This window comes from Ambystoma mexicanum, chromosome 4q (genome assembly GCF_040938575.1).
Source record: "Ambystoma mexicanum isolate Mex_15411 chromosome 4q, UKY_AmexF1_1, whole genome shotgun sequence".
Taxonomy (NCBI): domain Eukaryota; kingdom Metazoa; phylum Chordata; class Amphibia; order Caudata; family Ambystomatidae; genus Ambystoma; species Ambystoma mexicanum.
In genome coordinates, this window is record NC_090928.1 from 1,129,858,164 (window position 1) to 1,129,884,378 (window position 26,215).

The following is a 26,215-nucleotide window of genomic DNA, read 5'->3' on the forward strand; positions in this document are numbered from 1 at the left end:
ATATATGTTATGTTAGCGAGTGTTTGGTTTGTAGGGTAGCTTTAGCCTGGTGTATAGGCTGGTATGTGTCTAGGGTGAGAGCCTAGAGTTGTAGGTGAAGTTTGGAATTGCATAGCTGTGGGATTTCTTGTGAAGCTGTATGGTGGATGGTGATATGACTTGCCTATATGTAAAGTGCTTATTGTTTGTGTAGACGTTTCGGTAAGGAGGGAGATGTGTTATGTCACACTCTTCAGTCACTGCCTGAGCCAGCTGAGCTAGCCACTTGGTACTGTGATGTCATGCAAGTACCAAGTGGAATGTTGATGTATGAGTGAGAGAAGGCTGTGCTGAGTGTTCTGTTTATGGGTCAGTTGGTCCCTCTCTCCCTGGGTGATGGGTGCCGGTGATCGTATCTATCTATCTATCTATCTATCTATCTATCTATCTATCTATCTATCTATCTATCTATCTATCTATCTTAGTATCTATCTTACGTCTTTATGTCCTGTAACATGTAACTGAAGAAATGGAAGTAAACTTACTTATGAGCAACATATCCCCAAGTATGGACATTGCTTTACTACACAAACGCTTACCCACAACACCTCATAAAAGTGTCATTAAAGCACACGTCTCATGTTTGGATTTTGATTTCGTTGGCATTTTTCTGTTGTTGGGTTTAAAAGTTGGGCACCTTTTATACTTTACCAGCATTGTTACTGGACATTCTCCTCTCTCAGGCTATTTTTCAAGGTTCATAAATGTTTTTTAAACTCCAATTCTAATTTGTCTTGTGCACTTCCTTCTAAGGGGAAACGTCAAATAAACTAAATTTGTATAATTCACCTAAATGTATGTTCACTTACTCTGCATATATTAATGGGTGGCTGCTTTTGAATTTCACTGTGGTGGGTGAAGATTTCCACATTGAGTGACGCAATGGAGCAGTACCCATCTCCAGGTCGAAACAACACATTTTACAGTACATTTTGCAGCAGGCATAGGAAAAAAAAGTCATATGATTTACAGGAAGGTCTAAACATATTATATCTCAGCAACAGTCACCTAACCTGCTGGCTTGTCTTTGCAGCATTCTGCTACTCTTGCACCTGCAAAACAGAGTTGGCCTGCCCACCCTCTCCAATCAAGGGTCAGATGGTCCTTTAATGAGGCTCCCTTCCCATTTTGAAGACAGAAGCAGTTGCACATTTTTCAAGATGCCTGCTATACAGCAATCCTGCCAAAACCAGTGATTTAAATGAGCATGGCAAGGAGAATGTGTGCAACTACGCCCTCTTCCCCCATGTACTCAGCATCTATGCATATTTTATTGAGCCCCCCCCCACTTGTTTTTTTAGGACTGAAACCCTGTTCATTTTTTAACATTTGAAGACCTGACAAATTGCATACTTCACTGCCTCAAGACCACCCATTTAAATCGGTGCTATCGCACTATAAGGCCGTCCTGCAGTAGACTCAACCTGCACTGTCTACCCCAGGCCCAATCCCTGCCCTGACACGACAGCCCTGAAACCTGATTGGAGATTATTTCTTTTGGCAGCCAAAATAATCCTTATCTGTAGCTTGTGAAATAAAAGCCTATTGCTAGCTTGGATGGCCAAATATATACACAATGAGAAGAATTTGGAAACGCCTGCACAAACAGCAGTTAACTTCAGCTAGGAAAATTCAATCACTCTTTTTTTCCAATGCCTTCCACAGTCTGATGGTATTTTCAAAAGAAAGTTTCAAAATTCCTTTTACAAACAATATTTCTACCAATTACATTTGGGAAGAGATGTGCTCAAGTTTGAATTGCACACATGTCTGAAGTTCCTGCTTCTCCACTTAGCCAAAGTGTGTGCTCTCGGCCAAATCCTTTTATCTCACTATTCCTTATCTGCCAAAATTAAAATTCTGTTTAAGGTATTCAGCTCACACTATCTGCTACTACAAAAAAAGGCTCTCTGCCTATATTTCCACAAAGGTCAATATTAACATTGACAATTCACATACTAGACGTCACAGTTTATTTCTCTCCTGCTTTACTCATGGTAACATGGTTTTGATTTAACTTCCCATGATACCTTTGCGTATTAAAGACTCATTCTATAATATAATTTCTGTAATATCACTCATGTCACTATTTATGCAAATAAAGGGGTGCCCCACACACCTTTTGCCACCAGGGCCCGCATATCATAAGGCCGCCCCTGAATACACAAGAAAACACACAAATCCATAAAACACACACATGCAGGTAGGCAGATAGGTGGCACACTTACCGCCATAAGTGATAGAAAAGTAAAGGCACATTGAGTCCCAATGTCAGCCATTCTTCCGCGCACATGAACATTATGCAGAAAAGACTGTGGATGGAATATTCTGGAAGCACCAACTGAAAGGGAAGAAAGACAAAACTGAAATGAGCAAGTATGAGTGATTGAAAAATATACTGAATGCCAGTAAAATACTAGCTGCCCAAAAATTAAGAATGCGCAACCATCGACAAAGCCAATAGTTTTGGCATTTACTACTGTCTTTTGCATTTATAGGCATCAGGGTGCAAGGAGGAGAGTGCAAACTTTTAAAGGAGGATGCGATAAGGGGTGCAGGTGTGGGGGTACAGAGCATGAATGTAGGGTGGGGATCTGGGGGTAGGGACAGTGGGGTAAGGTGGGTGACTGAGGGTATAGAGAGCAGTGGTAGGGTGGGTGGCTTGGGGTAGAGAGAGAGGGAATAGGGTGGGTGGTTGGTAGGAGAGTGAGTGAGGGTGGGGTGGGTGGATGTGGAGAGAGTAGGAGTGGGGTAGGAGAGTGGAGGCAACGAAAGTGGGGGTGGGATAGGTGAGGGTAGAGAGAGTGGGGGTGTGATGGGTGGGGATAGAGTGAGTGGCGGTTGGGTCGGTGGGGCTAGAGAGAGTGGGGTAGGGTGAGTTGGGGTAGAGAGAGTAGGGGTAGGGTGGGTGAGTGGGTGTAGAGGAAGAGGGAGTACGGTGAGTGAGGGGTGTACAGAGAGTGGGGGTAGGGTGGGTGAGTGGGGGTTCAGTGGGTGCAGAGAGAGTGGGCTGAGGGGTGTAGAGAGAGTAGGGGTAGGATGTGGGTAGGTGTCAGTAGAGAGAGTGGGTGGGTGATGGTAGTAGTTGTTGGACAAAAAACATGAACAAAGCAGCATTGGGAGGACTTGTCAAAAGTAGCCCAAAATAGCCCAAACAAAACCCAACCAGCATAAATAATGGGGGAGGTAGTAGTTGGTGGGGGTAGAGAGAGTAGGAGTGGGGTGGCAGTAGAGAGAGTGGGGCTGGGGTAGAGAGAGTTGGAGTGGGGTGACTGGGTGAGGGTAGAGAGAGTTGGAGTGTAGGGTAGAGAGACAACCTCAGGAGGACACACAACAGATCTGCTGTGACAAGTAGCTCAGAAATAGCCAAACAAAACCCAACCAACACACATAATGGGGGAGGGTTGAGGGTTGAGTGTGTGGGGGTAGAGGGAGTGGGATGGAGGATAGTGAGAGTGGGGGTGGGCGTAGAGAGAGTGGTGTAGGTGAGTGCGGGTAAAGAGGCAGCCTGAGGAGGACCTAAAAACAGATTACTGTCAAAAGTAGTCCAAAAAGAGCCCAATTCTCCACAAAATAGCCCAATATGAAATCACTGCACAGCTGGGAAAGGGAAATCCCAGCACCAGAGTTGCTTCTTATGAAGCGGCTGATTGGAGCACATATTGTTAAGGAACTCCTCATTGGGTAGCATGGCAGATTTTAGTGATTTGGCAGCTTCATGACATGCCATTTCCGGTTGCTATGCCAACCCGATATTCTCAGTTCAGATATATATCTCCCTCTCTCCCTCTCTCCCTCCCTCTCTCCCTCTCTCCCTCCCTCCCTCCCCCCCTCCCTCCCTCCCTCCCTCCCTCTCTCTCTCTCTCTCTCTTCTGTAACAAACGTTCCACCGAAACCAACAAGGATGCAATGAAAACATGGTTACACTTAGGAGAAACGTGAAAGGCCTCAGCTTAACCTGTTCCACTAATGCCAATAGGAAGGCTGAAGAGAGAGTTGCCATGTCCAGAGCATCGATGATTGTAATGTTGGTAATAGTCCAGCAGTTAAAGTCCAACCCTTGCTGGTGTGGGTGTGGGTAACCTCATTTCCTAAAGCATTAAAAAGAAGGATGCAGGCCCACAGTTAAAATAAGTGTCCGGTGAGAAACTATGAGTGTTGAACTAGTCACTAAAATATTGAACAGCCAATGTGGTATTCAAGAAACGTTGCACTGGTGCAAGTGCAATTAACACTGCAGAAATTGCCCTAGTGCAAAAGACATAGAACCAAATTATAAGATTGTTGCATCTGTGAATGTGCAATTAAATGCTAAGGCAAAACATGCCCAGTGCAAACATCATGTTCTTTCCATGCACTTTTGCTGCTGGGCAAATGACGAGGACTAGGGCAAACAGTTCCTAGATGCAAAAACGCACTGAAAGAATATGCTTTTGCACTAGGGTCATTTTTACCCTGGTGCTAACAGCACTCGCACTGGTGAAATGTTTCTGCAATACCACCCATAATAGGGTCTGATTCTGAATCCGTTTTTCAATGGGAAAATCCCATTGAAAAACCCTCTGTGAATCAGGCCCTATAGCCTGCCAATGCATTTTTGCATCAAGGCAATGCCTGCGCTATAGCCTTATGCCCTGGTGGAAAAATGCACTGAAAGAGTATGTTTTTGTACTATTGCAAAACGTTTCTGTTATAGGGTCTGCAACTTTTCCCCCAAATCCTAATGGTCTTACTGAAGGTCTCTGATGAGGTTGCACGCTTCGTACTGCACTGCAATGGAGCCCTAACACCTTCTTCTGCATATCACAATTACGCTATATGTGCTTGGCTTTGCTAGCCTCCACCCAGCCCTAGGCTTTGCCCATGGACATCTACTTAGAATGCCAGTTCTTCTCCTAAAATAAGTACAACATATGTGAGGTAACCCCAGTATATTCTCTGTATCACTGGCAAGTGTGGGACTTTTAGTGCCTTGTCCATGTAGTATGTAGGCTACATTTAGAGCTGGTAACGAAGGGCTTCTATGCAGGAACTTTCACTCGAAGGATGGTATGATTTAACTAATGTATACAGACAAATAATCATGTAATATAATAATAATTGGTTATTTATAACACGCTTAATACCCAGGTTCCTAAACACAGACTCAGGGATCGAACCAGTGTTGCACTGCATCGTCTTGCTTCCAAGGTGAGCACGTTGCCTCTGAGCTATCTTCCCGAGACCATGGCAATCCATGTCAGCTTATTATTTTTATGAATCTTATTCTTATTATGATGGTATTTATTGAGAGCCTACCTAGCTTCGAGAAGCAACAGAGCCCTTTACAGAGGTACACAACAGTACAGATCGTCCTTGTAGAACCGACTCATGATGTCAAAGCCGGCAGCATATCGCACAGCACATAGAAGGCAGAGATGAGCTATGAAAAGGTAACAAAACACAAGAAAGTTGGTCTAGGGAAAATGTGATGAGAATTAATTCAGATAAATTAGAATAACTCCCTGCCTTTCTCTCTCTTTCTTGCTTTATTTATTTATTCAGGGTTTTCAAGTTCACAATAAACGTGTTCACTGATATTACCCAGATATAAAATATTGTACTTTTCCAAGCAAATTAAAATATCCATCTCAGTACAGTCCAAAAATCAATGCTTCCCCCCCTACCCAGAACTGGATCTCAATTCAACACTATTCTGCACGTACATAGTGATAGACATTCTGCAGTTCCTTACATCATATATTATCCCAGCATTTCTAACGAGTCGTGCTCCCCCTGCAGGACCTCCTTTTCCAAATCCATGTGAATAACCCCCAAAAATGTTCCCACTGCTAGTATTAGACCCTGGTTGGTTGTTGCCATAAGTCTCTCACACAGGGCAGAATTAATAACTGAGGAAATGGAGTGCACCCAGGGGCCTCGCAGCAATCTGCTTCTGACACTCCTAAAGTTCGGGCATTCCAAGACCAAATGCTGCGTTGTTTCCAAAGGTGCCAATCCGCAAACACGACATCTACGTAACTCTGTCGGTATATTACATTTTGGCCCTATGACCTCCAAAGTGGGAAAGGCAATGAGGTGGAATTTGAGATCACAGACCCTCAATTGGTTCTCTCTGTTTCACTCATGCCCTCTCTCTGTGCTTTCTGGGCAGATTCTTAAACAGATAATGCTCTTTTTTCTAGCTGCGCCACTTTAATAAATGGGCCGGTTACTTTAATCACATTTTTGGGGGCTGTGCAGCAGCAGCAGCAAAAAGGATTCACTGGCCAGGCCCCTTGCATACATTAGTGTCTGGAACGTGCTCCATACACTAATATAGTACAGACTCACAAGCACATTCCACTAAAGAGCCTGTCCCCGAGAAATTCTCGGTAAAGAAAATAGCATTTCTGTCCCTGTTTGAGAGATAGAAATGCACGTGGGACTGCAGCATTTCATACTGCTGCGCTTACCACTTAAAAGATATGCACGAGGGACAGAAAGATTAGGAGATCATGGCGCTGCCAAGCAGCATTGATTAGGTTATGAGAAGCATCTAATTATGTATTAGAATATCAAGACCCAAATAAGGCAGAGGGTATCCAACGAATATGCAGACGTTACAACCCAGATGTGAACAACAGATGCTACAGCTTGAGGTTAGGAGTCTTTTTATTAAAATAATATAGAGGAGCATTATTATTTATCGATATTCATTCATTAATATTAATTAATTATCAATATTCTAGTTAAATAGATTAGAACAATGTCAGTGCAACATATTAAAGGACCACTGGCAAAATTCAGTAGATACTCCATGCTTAGATATTATCAGTTTAGATGTGTTAAGATGGCTACCGCATTACACAATGTTATCTAGGTATGATGCAAGTCCCTTTTCAGTGTTCAATCAATATATAGGGAGCTCAAAATGGCAGCAGACACTCGCTAACATGTGGCCTGCGGGTGAAAACTAGGACAGCTGTGTCAGAAGGTTTAGGGTAAGGATGGTTGTGCAGGATACAGTGATACAGAACAGTATATTTGTGAGGCTCATACTTCAAATTATTAACAGGTAACCATTACATTTTAGGAAATAAAGGTTAACAAACTGAAGAATAATGCCACAGGGAATAAGAACACAGGCTCTGCCATTGACTAAACTAGATCAGTATTGGTTACTGACTGCATATTATTGAACCAGTATTTGAAGGTAAAAGGGCAACTTCTTCAGTAACTAAGTTAGTACACAGACTCACATTTTCAGTACATTCATTAATTTCAATATGTTTTTGAAGTGGCTAGTACTGAATTAGGACAATAGTACAATCAACAGAAATATGTACAGTTATGTATTGAGAATGTATTATTTGTTTATTTTATTATCGCATACATATATATTTAAACATCAACTGTATTATATATCTTGACACGCTAGTTTACTAAAATATTTAAAAGAATTAGATTTAAGCTGTGAATAATTAAGAGCTCAATGGTGTTGCTGAAGTGCTAATGAGTTAAGGAACTAATGAAATGATAAATTAAAGCAATTATATATAAAACGCGGCCAATACAGAAAAACTTTGTATAATCCTGAAATAAAATGTATAAATAACAGAATATATAACAAACATATCGGTTCAATCAGCACGTGTATTTTTGTTTTTATTCCCATTATTTGCTTTATGGTTTTATCTTAACATTGTTTTATTTATTTTCATTACATTTGCTCTGTAGTTACTTTTATGATACTAACCACACATTTCATGTATGCCCTGCTGAAGAGAGGAGTGGCCTAAAACACACGTCAGCAAGGCAATTGAATAGACATTGGATATGCAATCAAATGGGAATCCAGTTTGCAGTTGGCAACAGAATGTCTCTTTTAGGTGAACATTTCTATTCTGTGTAAAACTTGGAGGTGGAATTTGAAGGGTGCTAAGGGTTTTTAAAGGTCGATTGATTAATTCATTTATGACATCCGCACCTGTATTTTTAATGTCTACTTTGATATCGCCCTAATTGTGTACTTTTATCATTGTATTTGTATGATGAAATGGTGGACTGTATTACCTGTGTTTTTTGATATGTCAATATAGAGTTTGTGTAGTATGTTGTGTTGATGTTTTAAAAACTATATACACAATAAAAACAAATGTTAAAAAGTTATAAAAAATATGATATTTGCCGATGATTGAAAAGGAGAGCTTTTTTCTTATGGAAGGAGTGCACGCTCAGTACTCTTTTTTGTATATTATTTTTAAGGTTTGTGGGTACTGACATGCTACTGTTTTAAGATGAAAAATGCTGCTATTGGAGGCCTAGAAAATACCTCTTCTGTGATATGATATGGCATTTAAATTGCTCCTATCAACAAGTGTTTCAAGGCGCGACGAGGCAAGGAAGGGGAAACAGAGAGAAGACAGACAACGATCCTTCTAGGCCAGGTGTCATTCAGTTCGTGCAAGGGCATGGGGAGGGGAAGGAGCAGAAGTGCAGGGGGGGGGAGGACAGTGTAGTGCATGGGATAAGACAATAAGTAACAATAAGTAAAAGTATGGCCAGCAGGTGGCAAGAGCAAGGGTAAGTGCAGACATCAGGTGTCAAGTGCTGGTAGTGGGACTGTAAGGATACAGAAAACAGTCACCAAGTGCGGGGGTTGCCAGGAAGGCAGTGCAGCAGTGCGGCTGGAGGGGACCCGGGCCGAATATCTCAGTCACAGCCGAATATCTACCTGGAAAGCTCAACTTGCACATTTGCACTTGATTATTTTATATTTCACTGTTTTCCATTAATGTATTGTATATGTTTTAATGGAGCTTTCTGAATAACATGTTATTACTACTAGAAGTAATAATCAAAATGAAAATGCTATTGAGTACTAATAGTATAAAGGTACATTTCCAGTGCTTTGCTGTTTTGTTTTGAAAATATTTTAAAACAGTTTTTGACAAATGAGCGTTCCGGAGTTGAAGCGTCAGAAGTGTTCCATAGAAGCAAATATTAGCAGAGACAAATAGTGAAACGTGACACTGATAATATACAGATATTACATAGGGGGCAATATCTAAGGGAGAGGTTGGTTCTTAGAGGTGACAATAACCAAAGTAATAGGTTAAAAATAGAAATCCAATCTAGATACTATGGCAAAAATCAGCTACTGTAATATCCTCTCACAGGAAGTGGGTGAAAAACTGTTAGTAAAAGTAACAAGACCGTAATAAAGTATTGTTTGGAGCAGCATAGAATCCGTCTTATGCTACAAGAGGGGTGCAATGCAATGTGCTCGCAGGTTCTTCACAACAGCTGTATTTGGACTAGGTTAGACATTTACATTTGGTGGGGCCGATCCTAATATTTTCCCCTACAAGTCAAGCAGTCACCCAACTAAAAAGGTGAGCATGGCAAGTTGATAATTGGGATTTTTAATGTACTTAAAATTATTTATTCTATCAATTTTAAAATGTCTTTAAAGTGCTCCCATGCTGAAGGCAGCAGGGCACTGTACATACATAATAAAAAGACAAATAATAATTCAATTTATCATGCAGATTTAAAAATACAATAAAATACAAGCTATGAGAACAATACAACCCACAATAAAATATGAAACAATCTCAGGGTAGAGACATATCATGACACAATCAAATGGGGAAAAGCAAATGTGATAAAAAAAAAAGAACTATATTCACAACTGCTTATCAAATTCCAAAAGGGAGGAGGGCAAAGTGGTAGGAAGGGAATTCCAAAACCGAGGAGCTGTGGCCGAGAAGGCTTGTTTTGAGAACTTTGCATGCTCACGCCTTTTAATGTCCATTCTCTTGAGTTATCTGCCACACGCATGTCTTACAGCACCACGTGAAAGAGAGCTTCTCTGCCATATATCAAGGGATCTCCATTACAAGTGTCTTGAATGCCATGCAGCTCAGTTTGAAGGAATAGACACATTATATAAAGACTGCTGTGCAGAGCCTCTAGAATATTGCGGCATGAAATTGACTATTTTGCAGCAAAAACAAACACATTTTACGGCACAGAAATGTATTTTCTGCAGCATTTTTGTGGCACATTTTTTATTTACTGGGCGGTGTAAGATTGTTAGGTTGCAAGAAAGAGGCAGCACGCCTACAAGAGAGCTAAGTTTTACTATTTGCACCTTTTGTAGCAATTTAATAGGAAGACTCCCAGATGTCCCTGGCTTCAGAGAGCAGTGTTTGTTTTGCTCTACTTTCTTTATTTAATGTGCATACCTATTTAATATTATTAATTTTATAGATTATTGTCTGCTGTAATGGTCAAAATATTCCCCTTCTATGTTCTCCAATCCTTTAATCACCCACCCACTTCACTTGCCAACACCTGTCACCCTCACCTATTCCCCATCACGATTTACACAGCCAAACCTCTCAATCTGCCAGTCATGCGCATACACACTTGCTCTTTCACACTGCCAAGTCACAACTCACACTTCCCAGTCTGTGCCACACCTCCAACCATGCTCCCATCTCACGCCTTACACTCCCCAGTTCTTCCAGCTGTCTACAGACCTTCATTTATTCTCTCCCCTTCTTCAGCATTGTGCATCCTTTCTTCCAGTCCCTTGCACTCTACGCCATCCTTTTTACCAATCTGCAGCTCACTGCCTCTTTCCAGCAAACTGCTCCCTCTCTGCTTTCTGGCCCACCACCCAGTGGCGGCCCTCCCCTGAGTGGCAGGCAGCATAGTCCCCCATGTGCTTTATTTACATGGTGAAATGTGCTGGCTGCCTCTGAGCAGGGGTGCCCCCCACCCTATGAATTTATTTTTGTTTGTTTGTTGCAGAGCCCTTTTGGCTCAGCAACAAACATAACACATATATTGGAAAGTGGTGCAGCATTGGAATACTGGCCCCACTGCCTCTCATTATTGAGTGGTCTCCACGTGGCAGGGACGCAGAAACCTGCAGCGTGAACACACTGACTGACAGGATAGATGGACTCTCCGCTCAGTCAGCGTGTTTACATTGCGAAGAGGAAGGGAAGGTCATTTGGAACTCTCTTTGTTGAAGTGGGCGCGTGTATGGGGTACATGTAGGTAAGGTACATGTTTTTTTATGAAATGTGTATGTATGTATGAATGTATGGATTGTATGCATGCATTTATGCATGTACGCATGTATGTATGTTGGTGTTTATTTTTATGAATGAGTGCATGCAGGTAGTTGTATGAATGATGTGTGAAAGCGTGGGAGAATGCGTTTGTGTTTTTCAGCTCCCACCCCTAAATTTAGGGTCGGGACAAGGCATTCTTTTTCAATTTACCTGTAAAGCACAGTACCATGCATCAAGGCACATAATAACACTTATCTTTTATTTACCCTTGTTGCATATTAATGTGCATCAAGGGTAAAGCAAACATGATAAGTGTTATTACTTGACTAGACTGCCTAAATTGAATGTAAGTCAGTATAGCCACATGGAAGCACTTATGTTTGATGCCAAGTAAAAAATGCCATGCCACGTTAACAAAGTGTATGCAGACTGGCACTACTTATCCTTGTAACAGATCCTTATTCCCCTGAGAGGTGACTATGCCAAGGATTTAGCCCTGCTTAATAGAATGTACCTCATCATTCAGGCATGGATGGCCACACATGGTCTCTGTCTGAATGATGAAAAAATAGAACTCCTCCTCCTAGCCACTCCCATCAACACTTCCAGACTAGGTGAACAATATCGGTCATTCAATATTGACGACATCATCATAAAAGCCGCCAGTGAAACAAATACGCTAGGCTTCTATCTAGATTCCTCCCTAAACTTAAGAAAACAGATCAGTGCCACGGCTTCCGCAAGTGCCTACAACTGCAAACTTATACGAGCATGCAAACCTTTCCTTTCCACACAAAGCTCCACCACTATGGCCAGAGCCCTAATATTGTCAAAACTCGACAATTGTAATGGTCTTCACCTTGGAGCCAATAAATACATTACTAAAAAACAACAGATCCTGCAAAATAATGCCCTTAGGACAGCCCTGAGCATTCCTGGCAAACAACACATCTCCGCCGTAAGAAGAGACCATAATTGGCTCTCTATTAAAGAAAGAATTCAACTTAAAACTGCATTTCTCACTTACAAATGCCTTAACAATGCTGCCCCACAATACCTTTCTGACAGGTTCACCCCAAAACAACACTCCAGACTTACCAGATCAGCTAGCCTGGGCCTTCTACAAGTGCCCAAATATAAACTGCAAAAAGCAGGAGGTAACAGCTTCCCTGTCCTAGCCACCCATCTGTGGTACTCCCTCCCCTCCAACTTTAGAACCAGCCAATCCCTCTTCAGCTTCAGACTCAAAATGAAAAACTGGCTAATCGCCAACAATAACCCTTCGAGGCCCCCAGCCTTCTACCATGTATATATATAACCGTATGTTTCTGCACCTCTCTATGCCCCCCTTTGGTGATTATCCTTCTTTGTAATTACTGTGAATAACCTTGTTATCACCATTGTACAGCTTGCTCAATACTTGATTGTATAGTTTTTTTTTACCGTGTAGCTATGATATTGTACTGTACAGTTTATCTTTGCCTATGTAACTAAAAAATGTGCATCATTGTGTACTGCGCCCTGATACCTTTGGGTTAGGCGTGCATTATCAATAAATAAACAAACAAACTACTAGTGTCGGTTTGCATATAATTTCTTAATGTGGCATGCCATTTTTTACTTGACATCAAGGGAAAAACAAACATATTTGTTACTATGTGGCTAGACTGACCTACAATAGTAGTGACTGTCTGCATTTACTTTTGTAATGTGGCATGACTTTTTATTATTGGCATCAAGTTTAAAGCAAACATGGTAAGTGTTAGTATGTGGCCTATGGAGTCAGTGTGCATTTATTTTCTTACTGTGGCATGGAGTTTGTTATTTCTACTTGAAATCAAATTAAGGCAAACATAATGAGTCTTATTTTGTTGCTAGAACAGCTTACATTGGTTGTTCCAGTATAGCCATACATTCTTTTTGTGTCATGGCATTTTTGCACTTTGCATCAAGGGTCAAAGCAAACATAGGTATGATTACTCAGCACACTGGCCTATCTTGGTATAGCCAGTCTGGATATACTGTATTTCTCTGGCATGGCGTGTTTTACTGGCAGGGATTCTTTACATGGTAATACTTGCCTATATTGGTACAGCTTGTAGGGACATCTATAGGCATATTTGTTTTATATCCTGGCATATGTTGTGGGCAAAGTCATAAAGAAAGTGCATTGGGAAATTATCCCGTGCACTGTTGGTGACTTGAATCTATTTTTGTTTTATGTGCTACCATACAAAATTGATTGCAAACTGTGCAGCTTTTTACCCTAATTGTTCACAGAAAGTTCTTTCTATAAACTGCACTGTGTTAACTCATTATTTTAGAAAAAGTCTTGGATGGTGAATCCCCTGAACCATTCTTGTTTGGTATGGGCTCCCTCACTGCACTTGGTCGCTTCTGCCTATTAGACAAACACTTGCACGACCCTCCAGTTCACAAATTCACCAGCCGCCACTGCCCCACTTCTGGCCTGCCGCTTCCTCTCTGCTCTTTTGCCCACCTCTTTCCCTTCTGGCCCACTGTACTCCCTCTGCTTTGTTGCCCATCACACCCCATCTGGCCCGTCGCTCCCCGCTCTCTCCATTCCCCCTCATATTATGACTATTTTTTATTTATTAAAAATTTAGTTTTTGGGCCAAATCCTTTAAACATTGCGGCATCTGCGAAGAGAGCAGAGGTTTTTCTGTTTTTCGATGCCCCATTTTTGGAAATTAGCAGGTCACCTTGTTTCCAGGAGACTGCGCTGCAGTGCAAATGATGCGTTGGCCAGCCTCCTTGAATACATTAGTGTCGGATACCCTCTCCAGACACAAATGTATTCAAGGCGGCTGACCAGCACCCAGTGGGGGTTGGGAGCACGTTTCACCATGGCAAGCCATTAAAGGGACTATCACTGCAAAATGTGATCCATAAAATACATTTTGACTCCTGTTTGAGCAATAGAAACGCAAGTGAGACAGCAGTGGTTCATACTTCTGTTGTCACACATTATAAAAAAAGCATGACATGGTCAAGAAAGACCCTGTCATGCAATGTACAACCCCTTCGCCTATTCCAAGTATGCGCATGGGGCTGCATTCGTTTTTTGAGCATCTGAAAGCCCAACCTCTTTGTGAATTTGAGATGCGCTGTTAAATGTGCAGAAATACCCCCTGATTTGCGCAAAGGGGTGAAAAAGGCCATATGACTGGGCGCATATAAGTTGAAACAATTCACATCTCCTTTGAGGTTTGGGCGGTTGTCACGTCTGTTTTTGCCAAAATGACGTTTTTTGCATTTTTTTAAAAAAACACTGTTTACGCAGCATTTTGCGCAATTGCAAAATCACACTACATGGGAGGGTCTGGCTGTGCCTTCATATCTTTTGCTGTAATGCCCTATATTTGTGTGATGTATCTATACAAACCTTTAATGCTCCTTACCCAGAATTCTGCATGGGACTCCCCAAGCATCCTGTGCTCACCTACTCCCACCTACTAAATAGTGTAGAATGATTTATTTCACCTAATCTAGTAGGCAAGAAACATTTCTCACAATTTACTTTGGCATGAGTGAGATGACTATAAAATGAATGTCGCCTGTGCTATGCACTATGTATATATACATATATATATGTATATATATATATATACATATATATATGTATATATATATATATATATATATATATATATATATATATATATATATATAGACTAGCTATCTTCCGAAAAATTATTTCTGACGACAAAACCCCAGCGATTCAAATTCTGAGAGCTCAGCCAACCACCTTCAACAACACGGTATTACAAAAATGGAAACAGTCTATCATGAAGCAAATGGAAAACGAAGAGATAACATAAGAACTCCTATCCCTTCGCCCACAATACACCAAAATCAAACTCCTCCGGAATGATTGGATAAAAACGATCCAAACGAAAAATGACTACAAACAGACCCTCCAATGCCCCAAAGACAACAGAAAAATACATGAACCACCACCATATCTCCAAATGTTTCCAGACCAAACCATCAGAACAACATTTTTAAGAATACTTTTAAACATCTTACCCACAAACTCATACTTGGTAACAACGAGGCAGATTGCTACCGCAAATGACTACTGTCGCTTCTGCAAAGTTGAAACAATGCCAGAAACCCTGTTCCACCTGGTGATGGAATGCCAGTCTCTTTCATGCCAATGCAAACAATTTGGGACCTTCTTTGAACTCTCATCCCAACAAATGAACACAGAAGAAAGATGGGCCGCCCTACTCAGTGGGCATAACAACAAATACACATACACAATCACTCTCTTTCTCAGCACTATACTGGAACTTAATCGAAGATCCTCCTGAGACACACTTCTATCATTGTTTCCTCACACTTCACAGAAATAGATGTAAAAGTTTACAAATAAACTAAAACAAATATATTTATATATAATCATAGAAGTGAAGCCCGAATTGTCTGTGATGTTACTTGGAACTCCGAGGTGGAATATATTGCATAGTTGAGAGCTGTCCATCTGTACTTGTACGTTGTGTGTACCCCCTGCCGTGCCCCTTTCCCACCCCAGCATCATCCCCAAGGGCCACAGTTGCCAGTTATAGTGAGCAGTGGCATGAGGGATATGTTTACAAAATAAAACAATGCCATGTTGATTTGCCCCTCACCCCACAACAACCCACCAATAAGACAAGGTACTGGCATAGACAATGCCACATACCCCTGGCGTGATGTCACAGCAGGTGGTTGTGAATTCTCCAATCCACTGCAATGATGTCTCAGTAGGAGGAAACAACGTTTAGAAATGGACATAGTTTTCAGTATTTTGAGTGGTGAAGTGTTGCTTTTGGGACGGAGTTTCTTTGTATAGTGCACACCTAAAAAGGTTCACTTGCAGTTGATACCAATTTGTTCAGGCAGAGGAAGCACTGCCAGGTAAGGTCATTTGGCCTGGATTACACAGTTTGATTAAGTAGGGAAGCCAAGATTTTAGCTCGGGTTTCCTGCAGCTACAGTTTGCAATTCATGGGATTAGGCTGCATTTTCTTCCATCCTCACTTTAGTTTTACAACGGCTTCTGGATAACGGTCTTTCAGAAGCTAAACTAGTGCTATATTTCTCATAAAGCGGATTTACGAAGCACTAAACCAGTGGGTACATCAACCTGACAATATATAAGAAATATAGAAACACACAACAGGTAAAAAAACATGAGTCAATCTGAACCGTCAAAAGGGCACGACAGAGAATGTGTACCTGCAAAACGAGTACACAGCATTCCAGCAAAGTATGTGGTTTAAAAAAGTGCCTACGTTATCCTCCACATGTTAAACACGAGGAAGGAGCACACCTGAGTATATGTTCACATATGTGAATTCCACTGATGTACTATGAGTAACTAGTTGGCAGGTTCTCCAACTTGGGGAAAAACCTACTTCCACATGCCATTGAATCATGGATCAGTGTGGCGCTGTTCAGATATATGTATCGCCATATACTTTGACGTTGCCTTGTCGATGATGGCAACATAACTCATTGGATTGAAGGTACAGTGAAGCTATGTATGTGTGTGAGATCTTTTGTGTCACAGCTTTGAATCTTTGTAGGTGTGGCGGGGTTTTCCTCCTTCAGATGTGTGTAAAGCAAGCGCAATTATAAGTGTTATATGTCAAGTAATAAAACACCTATTAATGAGTGTCATACAAAGACGATCAAAACTTGCGACCTGTTTATAATGGGGACACAGAGTATAGCACTATAGACCCCCAAAAGACTTACTTCCCTCAAACAGCCTTCTACTACTCCAATCTCGCAGGCTCTTTGGGGAGAGAGACGGGCAGAGACCAGCTTTCTCGGTTATGAATGACTGTCATGGCTATATCTGAGCCAGAAACATTCGGGTTGTAAGGATGTATACTAAATGACCTTTTCACAATTGACCTCAGGAGAATTGACCTAATTTAAAAGGCGTCATATGCGGGGGAAAACCCCCACAACCCCTCACCCAATCCCCTTATATTATCTATAATCCAAAACCAGCCCAATACATATATAAAATAACTAAAATAATGTAAAGGTCAATTGTGCAGAAAGTCAATTAAGACCACTATAATTAGGTCAATTAGGACAAAAGGTCAATTGTAAAAGGTCAATTTGGGTAATACCGATTGTAAGGCTGAGGAAATGTCCAACTAGCCGTGTGGGGCAGGGAATGTCTTAGATTGCTCCACTGCATAACAGCAGTCAGCAGGCAAGTGCTTTCTGAGTAAACACCGTTTAAGGCCAGTAAAGCTAGTGATGTTGACAGCCTAGGTTTGTCCTCTAAAACTCATTTACAAAGAAAAGTGCAATAACACAGCTAATGTATTGTCCGATGTCAAATGTGAGATTTTATTTTTTAGCCCATTCCATTTGGCGTTCTTACGCAATCAGGAAGTTTAATTCTGCCCTTATCAATGCATGGCTAGTTCTGCAAGTAGAAGATGTGTAGGGTAATGTGGGCCAGGAGGCCAGGACTGGTGCAATAGATCACAGTTGGCACTGGACAGCCTGACAGATCTGCAGAGAGTTCACTGTATTACAATCAAGTGCAAAGCAGTTCCAGGACATATCTGGCACAGCACCTCGATCCAGCCCTGTTTTTTCCTCCATGATCAGTTTGCATTCTGGGACTTGGAGTTTTGCTGTTACCATAGGTTTGGCTATACATGATTAAATGCTAAATGATACTGGCTAAAAAGCAAAGACTGTCTGCAAGACACATTCTCACCACTACCTGTTTACTCTGGATAGTGATTGTGAAGCACCATGGTCCTTCTCTTGCTTGTTTCTCTGCAGTCTTTTACCATATTTTACCCCGGCCCACTATAAGTGCAGAACGATAAGCAGCAGCATGAACACAAAAAAGATCATTTGGACCGATTGGACAGCACACAACTAGTCACACGTGACATCGGGCAACTTGTGTTTAAAATGATCTGTTCCGCAGTTTGGTTTCTTTGTTCTGGTTGATATGCAAGGTGCTACATGCAACACTCGATGAAGAGTGTCTAGAGCAGTGGTGGGCAGCCTGCGGCTCACCAGACGTTTTGGACTACAACTCCCATCACCCCTAGCCAGTATACTCAAAGGGGAAGGATCACGTGAGGGGCAGGCCACAACATCTGGAGGCCTGCACGTTGTCCATCACTGGTCTAGCGATTTAAACTGTGTACATGGTAGGTGCAAGCTGTGCCTTCAGTGCTCTTCGTGTCTCAGCATTCTGGTACCTATAGCTTTGCTTGTTTTTTTATATATAGATATGTGCAGAGCTGCAAGTGACAGAATGCCAGAAAAAAAGGCACGGCGGGAAGTGCTATTGACACGTGACATTGGGACAGTTTGAGAGGTCTTTGTACTCTCATGTGGGTTACTGGCCTTATCAATAAAGGTCTCACGCTTTTTTTATTGTTTGAAAAAGGCATGCAGCATATTCTCAATGCTTCGGTTATGCCATTTTCAAGTCCAGAAAAAACATTAAAAAAATCACAAAACTAGCACCCGGGAAGTCAAAGACTTCCGTAGAGTTCATAAGAGGTCGTTGAGCAAGATGTAAAAGTGTAACTACTGCAGAACCTTTTCTGTCTCTTTGAAGAAAGGGGAGGAGCATGAAGTGAATTTAAGATTTTCTTCTGTGTCTGCACTTTGCTTTACGCCTGCATGAGATGAGGATTCAAATGTAGCTTAATTGCGGATGAGGTTTTGCTGTAGCTCTCTGATCCTCTAGCCTTGGTTCCAGAATGAATCTTGCCCCTACAGCAATATGGGAAAAGGTTTTGTTATAGAATTATCCAAGATAAATCTGCCATGATCCATTTAGGACATTGATTTCTCCCAAAAGACCCTTTAAAATTTCAGGGGGCAATTTAAAAATTAGATGCCTGAATACCCCCAAATTATCTCCCTACACCAAATGGAATACAGTATCCTACAGGAAATGATCTGATTGTCCCTGCAGCGCTGGATGCTGCTATTTCTCTCATGGGTGGGCCTGCAACAATGCTAATAATTATTGTATTATCAGGATTGCTGTTCCTGTTCATCATGCTCCCGAATGCAGCCCCTCAACAAAGGGAAAACTGCTATCCTCAAGTTTCTCTGGGATGGCCAATGTCCAAGAATTTCCCACTAAACTTTGATACTCCCACCAACACAGGAAAGGAGCGGTTTCCCAGATATGGAGTTGCGCTATCAGGGAACACAACTTGCGGTCTTTCCCGATCACCTGAGAGATTCGTCATTGAAATAATGGGTGCCCTTGGGCAACAGTACACTGCACCCAGTTATGGAGGGAGAGTGGTAATGGGTGCACAGAGGACAATGCCTGGAGTTTTTTAACACCATCCAGCCCTGGGTACATTTTGGGGAGTCAGGATCAATCATAAAAGCCCAGAGGTCCAAGTCCTCTCCACTCAGTTGTGTTTGGGTGCCTCTGTTTATTGAACAACTGAAGGGTTGCCTCCAGATTTCAAAGTAGGTTTGAGGCGGGAATGGTATGAGTGGGTCCTTTATTGAAGGAGGGATTTTTCTTGGATACCACAATACTGAAAAACATAGTTAGGTATTTGGAAGCTTTCACAGTTTCTTTTCTAACAGTTAAAGGGGGTGTTCTCCTGAGGATATACCTTTGAAGAGTTCGAGTGATTAGTTATTTTCGAATAGCACACAGGTCGCAGGGGTTTCCTGTAGAAAATATGTAAAACCCTGATTAATGAACAGTAGCCAGGTTCTTCAGATGTTTAGCTAAAATAGGAAGAGATTTTGGGTTGCATTTGTTGGATAAACTATGTGATCTCTTGTATGGGAAATCTTACACATCTTTATTATCCAATCAATTTAAGCTCCATGCAATCAAGCTACTGCACAGCTGGTGGCTCCCCCGGAAGGCTCTCCAAAGTATTTCCTGGGACTGGTGATCAATGCTGGAGAGACTGCAGTAGTGTGGGTTCTTTTTGGCATATTTGCTGGAAACTCCGATTCCTTCATGACATATTGGGGAGAGGTGTTGGGTTGCACACATGAATTTGATGGGTCTTTAAATCAACCAGGATCTCTTGTTGCTATTATTTGGCCTTCCTGCAAAGGATAAGTTAGCCTACAACATCCATGACATGTTGATTGCTTCTAGGACCCATGTCGGTTTGGAAGATGTCCAGACCCCCACAAAGGATGAATGGTTCAATAAAGTATAACAGTTATATACTATGGAAATTATCCTGTTAGGTTGAATGATTAATGATTAGTCCAGTCTAAATATAGCAGGGGGGATTAATTGCCTCAGTTCAACACCTATATATGAGCTCCTTGCTAATGTTTATGTTTCTTCCCCTCTTTTTGATTCAGGGAAATGTGATTATTTTGTGAGACTCATATTGGGGGACGGGCAGGGGAGAGTTGAAGGGAGGATTGTGGGGAGTTAGGAGAGCGTCTCTTTGGTGTTTAAGGAGTGGCATAAACAAAGATTGGCAAGTGAGTTATTGATTTATAGACTAGTTCCATCAAGGTGGCATCCCCTGATCTAACGCTCACTCTTGTTACAATCCCATCCCTAAATTCTGGGACAACAAACAGGATGTACTTGGACTGAATATTCTGTTTAGTGAAATAGTAAACCAAAACCAATGGTGGTCCTCTAACTTTATGTTGGAGAAGTCACCTACCATACTCCTTGCAAACAAGTACAGGGCACATGGCTACAATACCATATAGCCTGTTTGGTTGTTCTCGCTAGTTTACGTAAACATCAATTCAGATAGATCAAATCTACCTACATCTATCTATACAACAATAGAGAATACACTTCAATTTTACCACTTGTCGACATGCACATCATTTCTTATTCTATAAGACTACAGACAATTTAATAGATGTTATTTTCTCCAACATTAACAACACATGTTGATATTAGAAAGAATATGCCAACATAGGGATTTCACTTACTCTTCTCTCATTCCATTGACAAGAATTGGCGTCAGAGAAAATCTAAATTGCATTAATTAAATTCAAAGAAAGTTCCCTATTATTATTATTATTGCTATGTTATTTGTTGAGTACAAACCTAGCTTTTCGAAGCAATGGAGCACTTTAGATTCCTAAGTGGAAGTACCCAGTGAGGAAAGCACAGAAACAAGGGAGTGGGGAGCTAATAATGGGACAGGGGAACAGAGAAGCCCTGTCTTCTGTTTTGTCCTTCCTGCCCAGGACGAGTTCATGTCTGTGCATGTCTTTAATTCTGGTGGATCTTACTACCCGAGAGATGCTGAGCTTCTCAGCAGGATAGCTTGGGGACTTGAAGGCAATAGCCTTGTAGAAGATGCAGAAGGATTTGAAGGTGATACATGCTGCAGTGCCAGTGAAGTTAGATGAGGGTCGGGTGATGTGTTTGAATCTGATGAGTCCTTTGATGGTATCTGAGGACAAATATTTAATTGCATAAGGGTTGTATTCTCACTTCTGGGTGTGTCTGTTAAAGCACAACACCAGCATGGCATGTCACAAATCCAGGCAGCTTCACCCACTCACCAATGCCACCTAGCCTTTGTTTGAAAATCCTTCTCAGGGAATCAGGTCCTAGAAAGTTCTGCTTGAAGTTTTCTCTGGACAAGTCCATCATAGGGGGTCCCCCATATCATCTGAAGGTATTATTCTACTTCAGCACTTATCCTCTTTTGCAGGGCTTCCCCATCTGTAGACTTTCCAGGATCCCAGATCTCTCTTCTGTCTGTTTGGGCTAAATAGAGGCTACATTTTCCTAGACAGTGTCATCTAACATAAACGTTTGTCAGTATTTGACTCATCATTGGTCCCCTTCAGAAGTTGACACACCCAGTGAAAACATCTCCTTATTGGAATAGGTCCAGAATATTTAGCTATGTGACAAGGGGCAGTGCGGTGTATATTTGGACCCACATTCATTTTGGTTTTGAATCATTCACATAATTGTAGAATACATTCAGTGGGGGCTTCCCCAAAGTGGGTGCTATGGCTGTAACCCAGCTGTAACCCCTCCAATCATTTTAGGAATCCTCTGGGATGCATGAAGAAACCCAGATCAAAAAACAAAAAAAATGCATTTGCATTATGGAGCAAGTGATTTTAACTCGTACCATGATAATGCAAATTTAGTATTTGCTTCTGCAAAGAATCTAAAAACATTAACAATATGTGCAAATGCAAATATTGGTGGTGTCCCTTTTGTCCTGCACAGCACTTTACATGGTCAGCAAATAGAACACCCATCCCTTCACTCATGAACATGTCTGTGAAAGGAATTAGGGAGACCACGGCTGACATCACGCCATTCGTGATGCTTCGAGGGTTCAGCAAAATCAGGTGCGTGAAGCATACTGATGGTGTCTTCACCCCTCCCTCTGCCTGTCTGTCTCAGACCAGGGGTAGGGTCAGAGTGATGACCTGCCCTCTGCCTGATCCAACAATATGCAGGAAGAGGAATATAGGTCCTCTCCTAATCCCTGACCCTCTTCCCCCAAATTGATGACTTCTGGAGGAAGAGTGACGAGGCCCGGGCTGAAGAGAGAGGATCACTGCTGCAACATTTCAAATAAAAAAAGGAAATGTGTATGCGGAAGTGTGTCTGTGTGTGAGGGAAAGGTTTTGTTTTTAAAGTGTGCGTGGCTGTGATTGACAGAGTGTATCTGCGTGAGTGGAGTGTTCTGGTGGGTGTCATGTGAATGATTGAGAGAAGCTGTATGGGTGCATGACAGCTTGTGTGAATGTGTTTATTAATGTGCGTATCTGCATAAGTGAAGGGTTCTGGTGGGTACCATGTGAATGATTGAAAGACGCTGTATGGGTGGGTGAATGACTGCTTCTCTGCTCGGGAGGATAGCTCAAGGGGCAACGTGCTCCCCTTGGAAGCAAGACCACACGGAGCAACACAGGTTCGATCTCTGGGTCCACGCTTAGAAACCTCTGGGTATTAAGCATGTTATAAATAACCTATCAAATCAAATCAAAATGTGTATATGAATATGAATCTGTGTATCTGCATGAATGATGGGTTCTGGGGGGTGCCATGTGAATGATTGAGAGAAGCTGTATGGGTGGGTGCATGACTGCTTGTGTGCTTGTGTATATGAATATGAATCTGTGTATCTGCATGAATGATGGGTTCTGGGGGGTGCCATGTGAATGATTGAGAGAAGCTGTATGGGTGGGTGCATGACTGCTTGTGTGCTTGTGTATATGAATATGAATCTGTGTATCTGCATGAATGATGGGTTCTGGTGGGTGCCATGTGAATAATTAAGAGAAGCGGTATTAGCGCGTCACTGATTGCGTGAATGTGTATATGAATGTGTGTGTCTGTGTGAGTGAAGTGTTCCGGTGTGTGCAGTATGAATGATTTTGGAAGGCTATATGAGTTCTTACTGTGGCAATCCATTATTTACTGGGAATCAATGATAAAGAAAGCATGGTAAGTGTTATTACATGTATAGACTGGCCTACATTGGTGAAGCCAGTTACAATCCGTTTTTTTTTTTATTTTGGCATACCATTTTTAATGGCAATGTCAACAAGAGTATGTTCTTGCATTTATTGGTAAACCTTCATGGAAAGGTATCAGCACAGCTAGCATGAAAATGTTTTATGCTGCCATATATTGTGTGAGACAGAATCATGAAAATGCTTTGGGAAATACTCCTCTGTGCTGTTGGTGACTTGCATCTATTGGAATTTTACACGAGTTAGCATACAAACTGACTGCAAGCTGTCTGGACAGGTGCCTAGTAAAACATGTTATGCCACAGTAAAAAATAGCTAGACTGGCAGAAACAAAATGCCGGTCTGGTCATGTACTAACACATCATGCTTGTGTTATGCTGAGTTTATTTATACCATGCACCGTGCTTTTGTGGCTCTATAAGGTAAAGTGAGATGGGTTAATTAGGTAGGAAGAGGGGGATAAGACAGATGTTGTGCTCATCTGTTGATGCAAATAGAACCAGGAGTAACTGGCGTCTGTGCATATGTGCTTTCTGGGTGTGCTTTGTTGAATACACTGGGTGCGTATTGTTTACAGTAGGCAAAGATGCCTAGAAAAGAAAAATGGATGGCACTGTAAGAAATGGATAGAATGGCTGCACCAAAATGGCAGTCTAACTATAACAGTTATAATGTTAGTTTTATCATAGATGCCTAGTATGAAATATTTTCCTATACCTTACTGCCCAAATCAGCATTCCGGGCCGGCACAAACCCAACACAAGCACACGCACATTCACACACTTTTTGAAACACACATTCACTCTGGATTCACTCACTCATTCCCACACCATTCAAACAGCATGCAGGCATCATGCACTCGCTCGTTCATGCAGCTTTCAAACAGAATTCACAGAGCATGGACTTGCTCATTCATATGCACACCAGTACACCACATTCTATCTCTCATTCAACCATGCAGTCAGCCACCGTAATATCATACACTGTCATTCCCACATGCATACATACACAGATAACATACACATCATATACATGCAACATTCTACACCTACCTTCAGCCCACATCTGGCTGCACCTCGCTGAAAAGCTGCCTCCCTTGACGAGTGTCCTCCTGTGCACAAAACCAGGAACCACAGAGCGATTCTTGGTTGTGTGCAGGAGCTGAGCACCACATGGTTAATGCCCCGTTCAGTCTGAAAGTGCTGGGAGGAGCAGTAGCGCTTAACCCATGGTTTCTCCATAATGGGCAATGGTACTGGAGGTTGGCGCCCCGTCATATGTTATGGACAAGCCACCCCTGCTTTGTCTGTAACCCATTTTAATGGGTTTATCTACAGATTTATGAGATGTTTGGCTTTAGAAGATGACTTAAAAAGCCTTCAGCCTCCCACTTTATTCTGAACCTTCTTTGTATTCTTAACATAACAGGCAGGGAACTAGCCCAGGCAAGAACATATTTCTTTTGTAATTTGGTCATCTGTACTGCAAGTGAATCCAATGTCTACATTGTGTCCAGCATTCTAAAATCATTATTATTTACCTCGTGCATTTAAAAACACACAGACTTTAATTTACAGATGCATTACAACAATTTCTATAAGATTATATAGGGAGAACACATTTAATTTTATTACACGAGTTCTAAATCATTTATGCAGTCTGGCTGTGCAATGACACAGCGGCACCAGGGTCACCATGCCCTACCTAGGAGAGCCACATTCATAGTTTTCCCCCCTCCTCCACCATAGTAAAAAATGGGTGCTATTGGAGAGGAGTTGGTTCCTGGTTATCAGAATTGACTACAGCTACCAGAATTCCCTGAGACCAAAATTGAGACTAATTAGTAACACCTGAAAAGGCTGCCTCGCTCCCTCTTTTTTCTAAAAGAAATGCATATGGCCAATCGCAGTTAACAGCACCAGCATTAGCACTTATCATGAATATGTGAAAATGTTCACTCGAAAGGGTAACTGAAGAAGATGTTGCCCGTATGGCCTACCTTCCATTAATTGCTGTCTGCTGGTCAGCCCTTAACTAACAAGAGAGCTGTAAATCACAGCTCAGAGGAAAAGAAGAGATAATTAAACTACAATTGAGATCACAACAGGAAGCTATAAGCAACAGTGGAGGAAGTGCAGTGGTGAAGTGTGGTGGAGCTGTCTGGCTGTCTAGCGTACTAGTTTACGGCCTAGACAGCACTGCTTACATTGATACTGCTTACATTAACCTAGTATCCTGAGGTGAGCGAGTAGTCTTATTTACTATCGACCACCTAGGGATTATACTTTGTATTTACTTAATAATTACTCAATTGTCCCCTGCGAGTGCACTTGAGATAATGGTGGCGAGGAAATATACTTTAAAGTCGGGCATGCCGCGTGTTATTGGACTGCCGCCCTCTCCAGCACATTCACAAATGGCGCTAGACAAACGTCTGGTGAATTAATCAAGATTTTTTTCCAGCAAGTTTAGCGAGCACCAGACCGCGGCGCTCACTTTCTCTTTCATCAGATATTCATTACCATACTGATTCACACATAGAAACTCTTAGTCTGCCAGAATGAAGTAAAGGTACGAGTTCGCAAATATGCATTTCTACAACATCTTCACCT

At 41.8% G+C, this 26,215-nt stretch overlaps 1 protein-coding gene across 1 annotated transcript in view; it reads right to left on the reverse strand.

The window, feature by feature from the left end:
• CNIH3 (cornichon family AMPA receptor auxiliary protein 3) overlaps nucleotides 1-26,215 on the reverse strand; it is a 1,135,308-nt gene that overhangs the window by 128,273 nt on the left and 980,820 nt on the right. Inside the window, exon 4 of the mRNA XM_069608707.1 lies at nucleotides 2,268-2,380. Within this exon, the coding sequence (XP_069464808.1) occupies nucleotides 2,268-2,380 (113 nt within the window). The remainder of the gene's footprint in view (nucleotides 1-2,267; nucleotides 2,381-26,215) is intronic.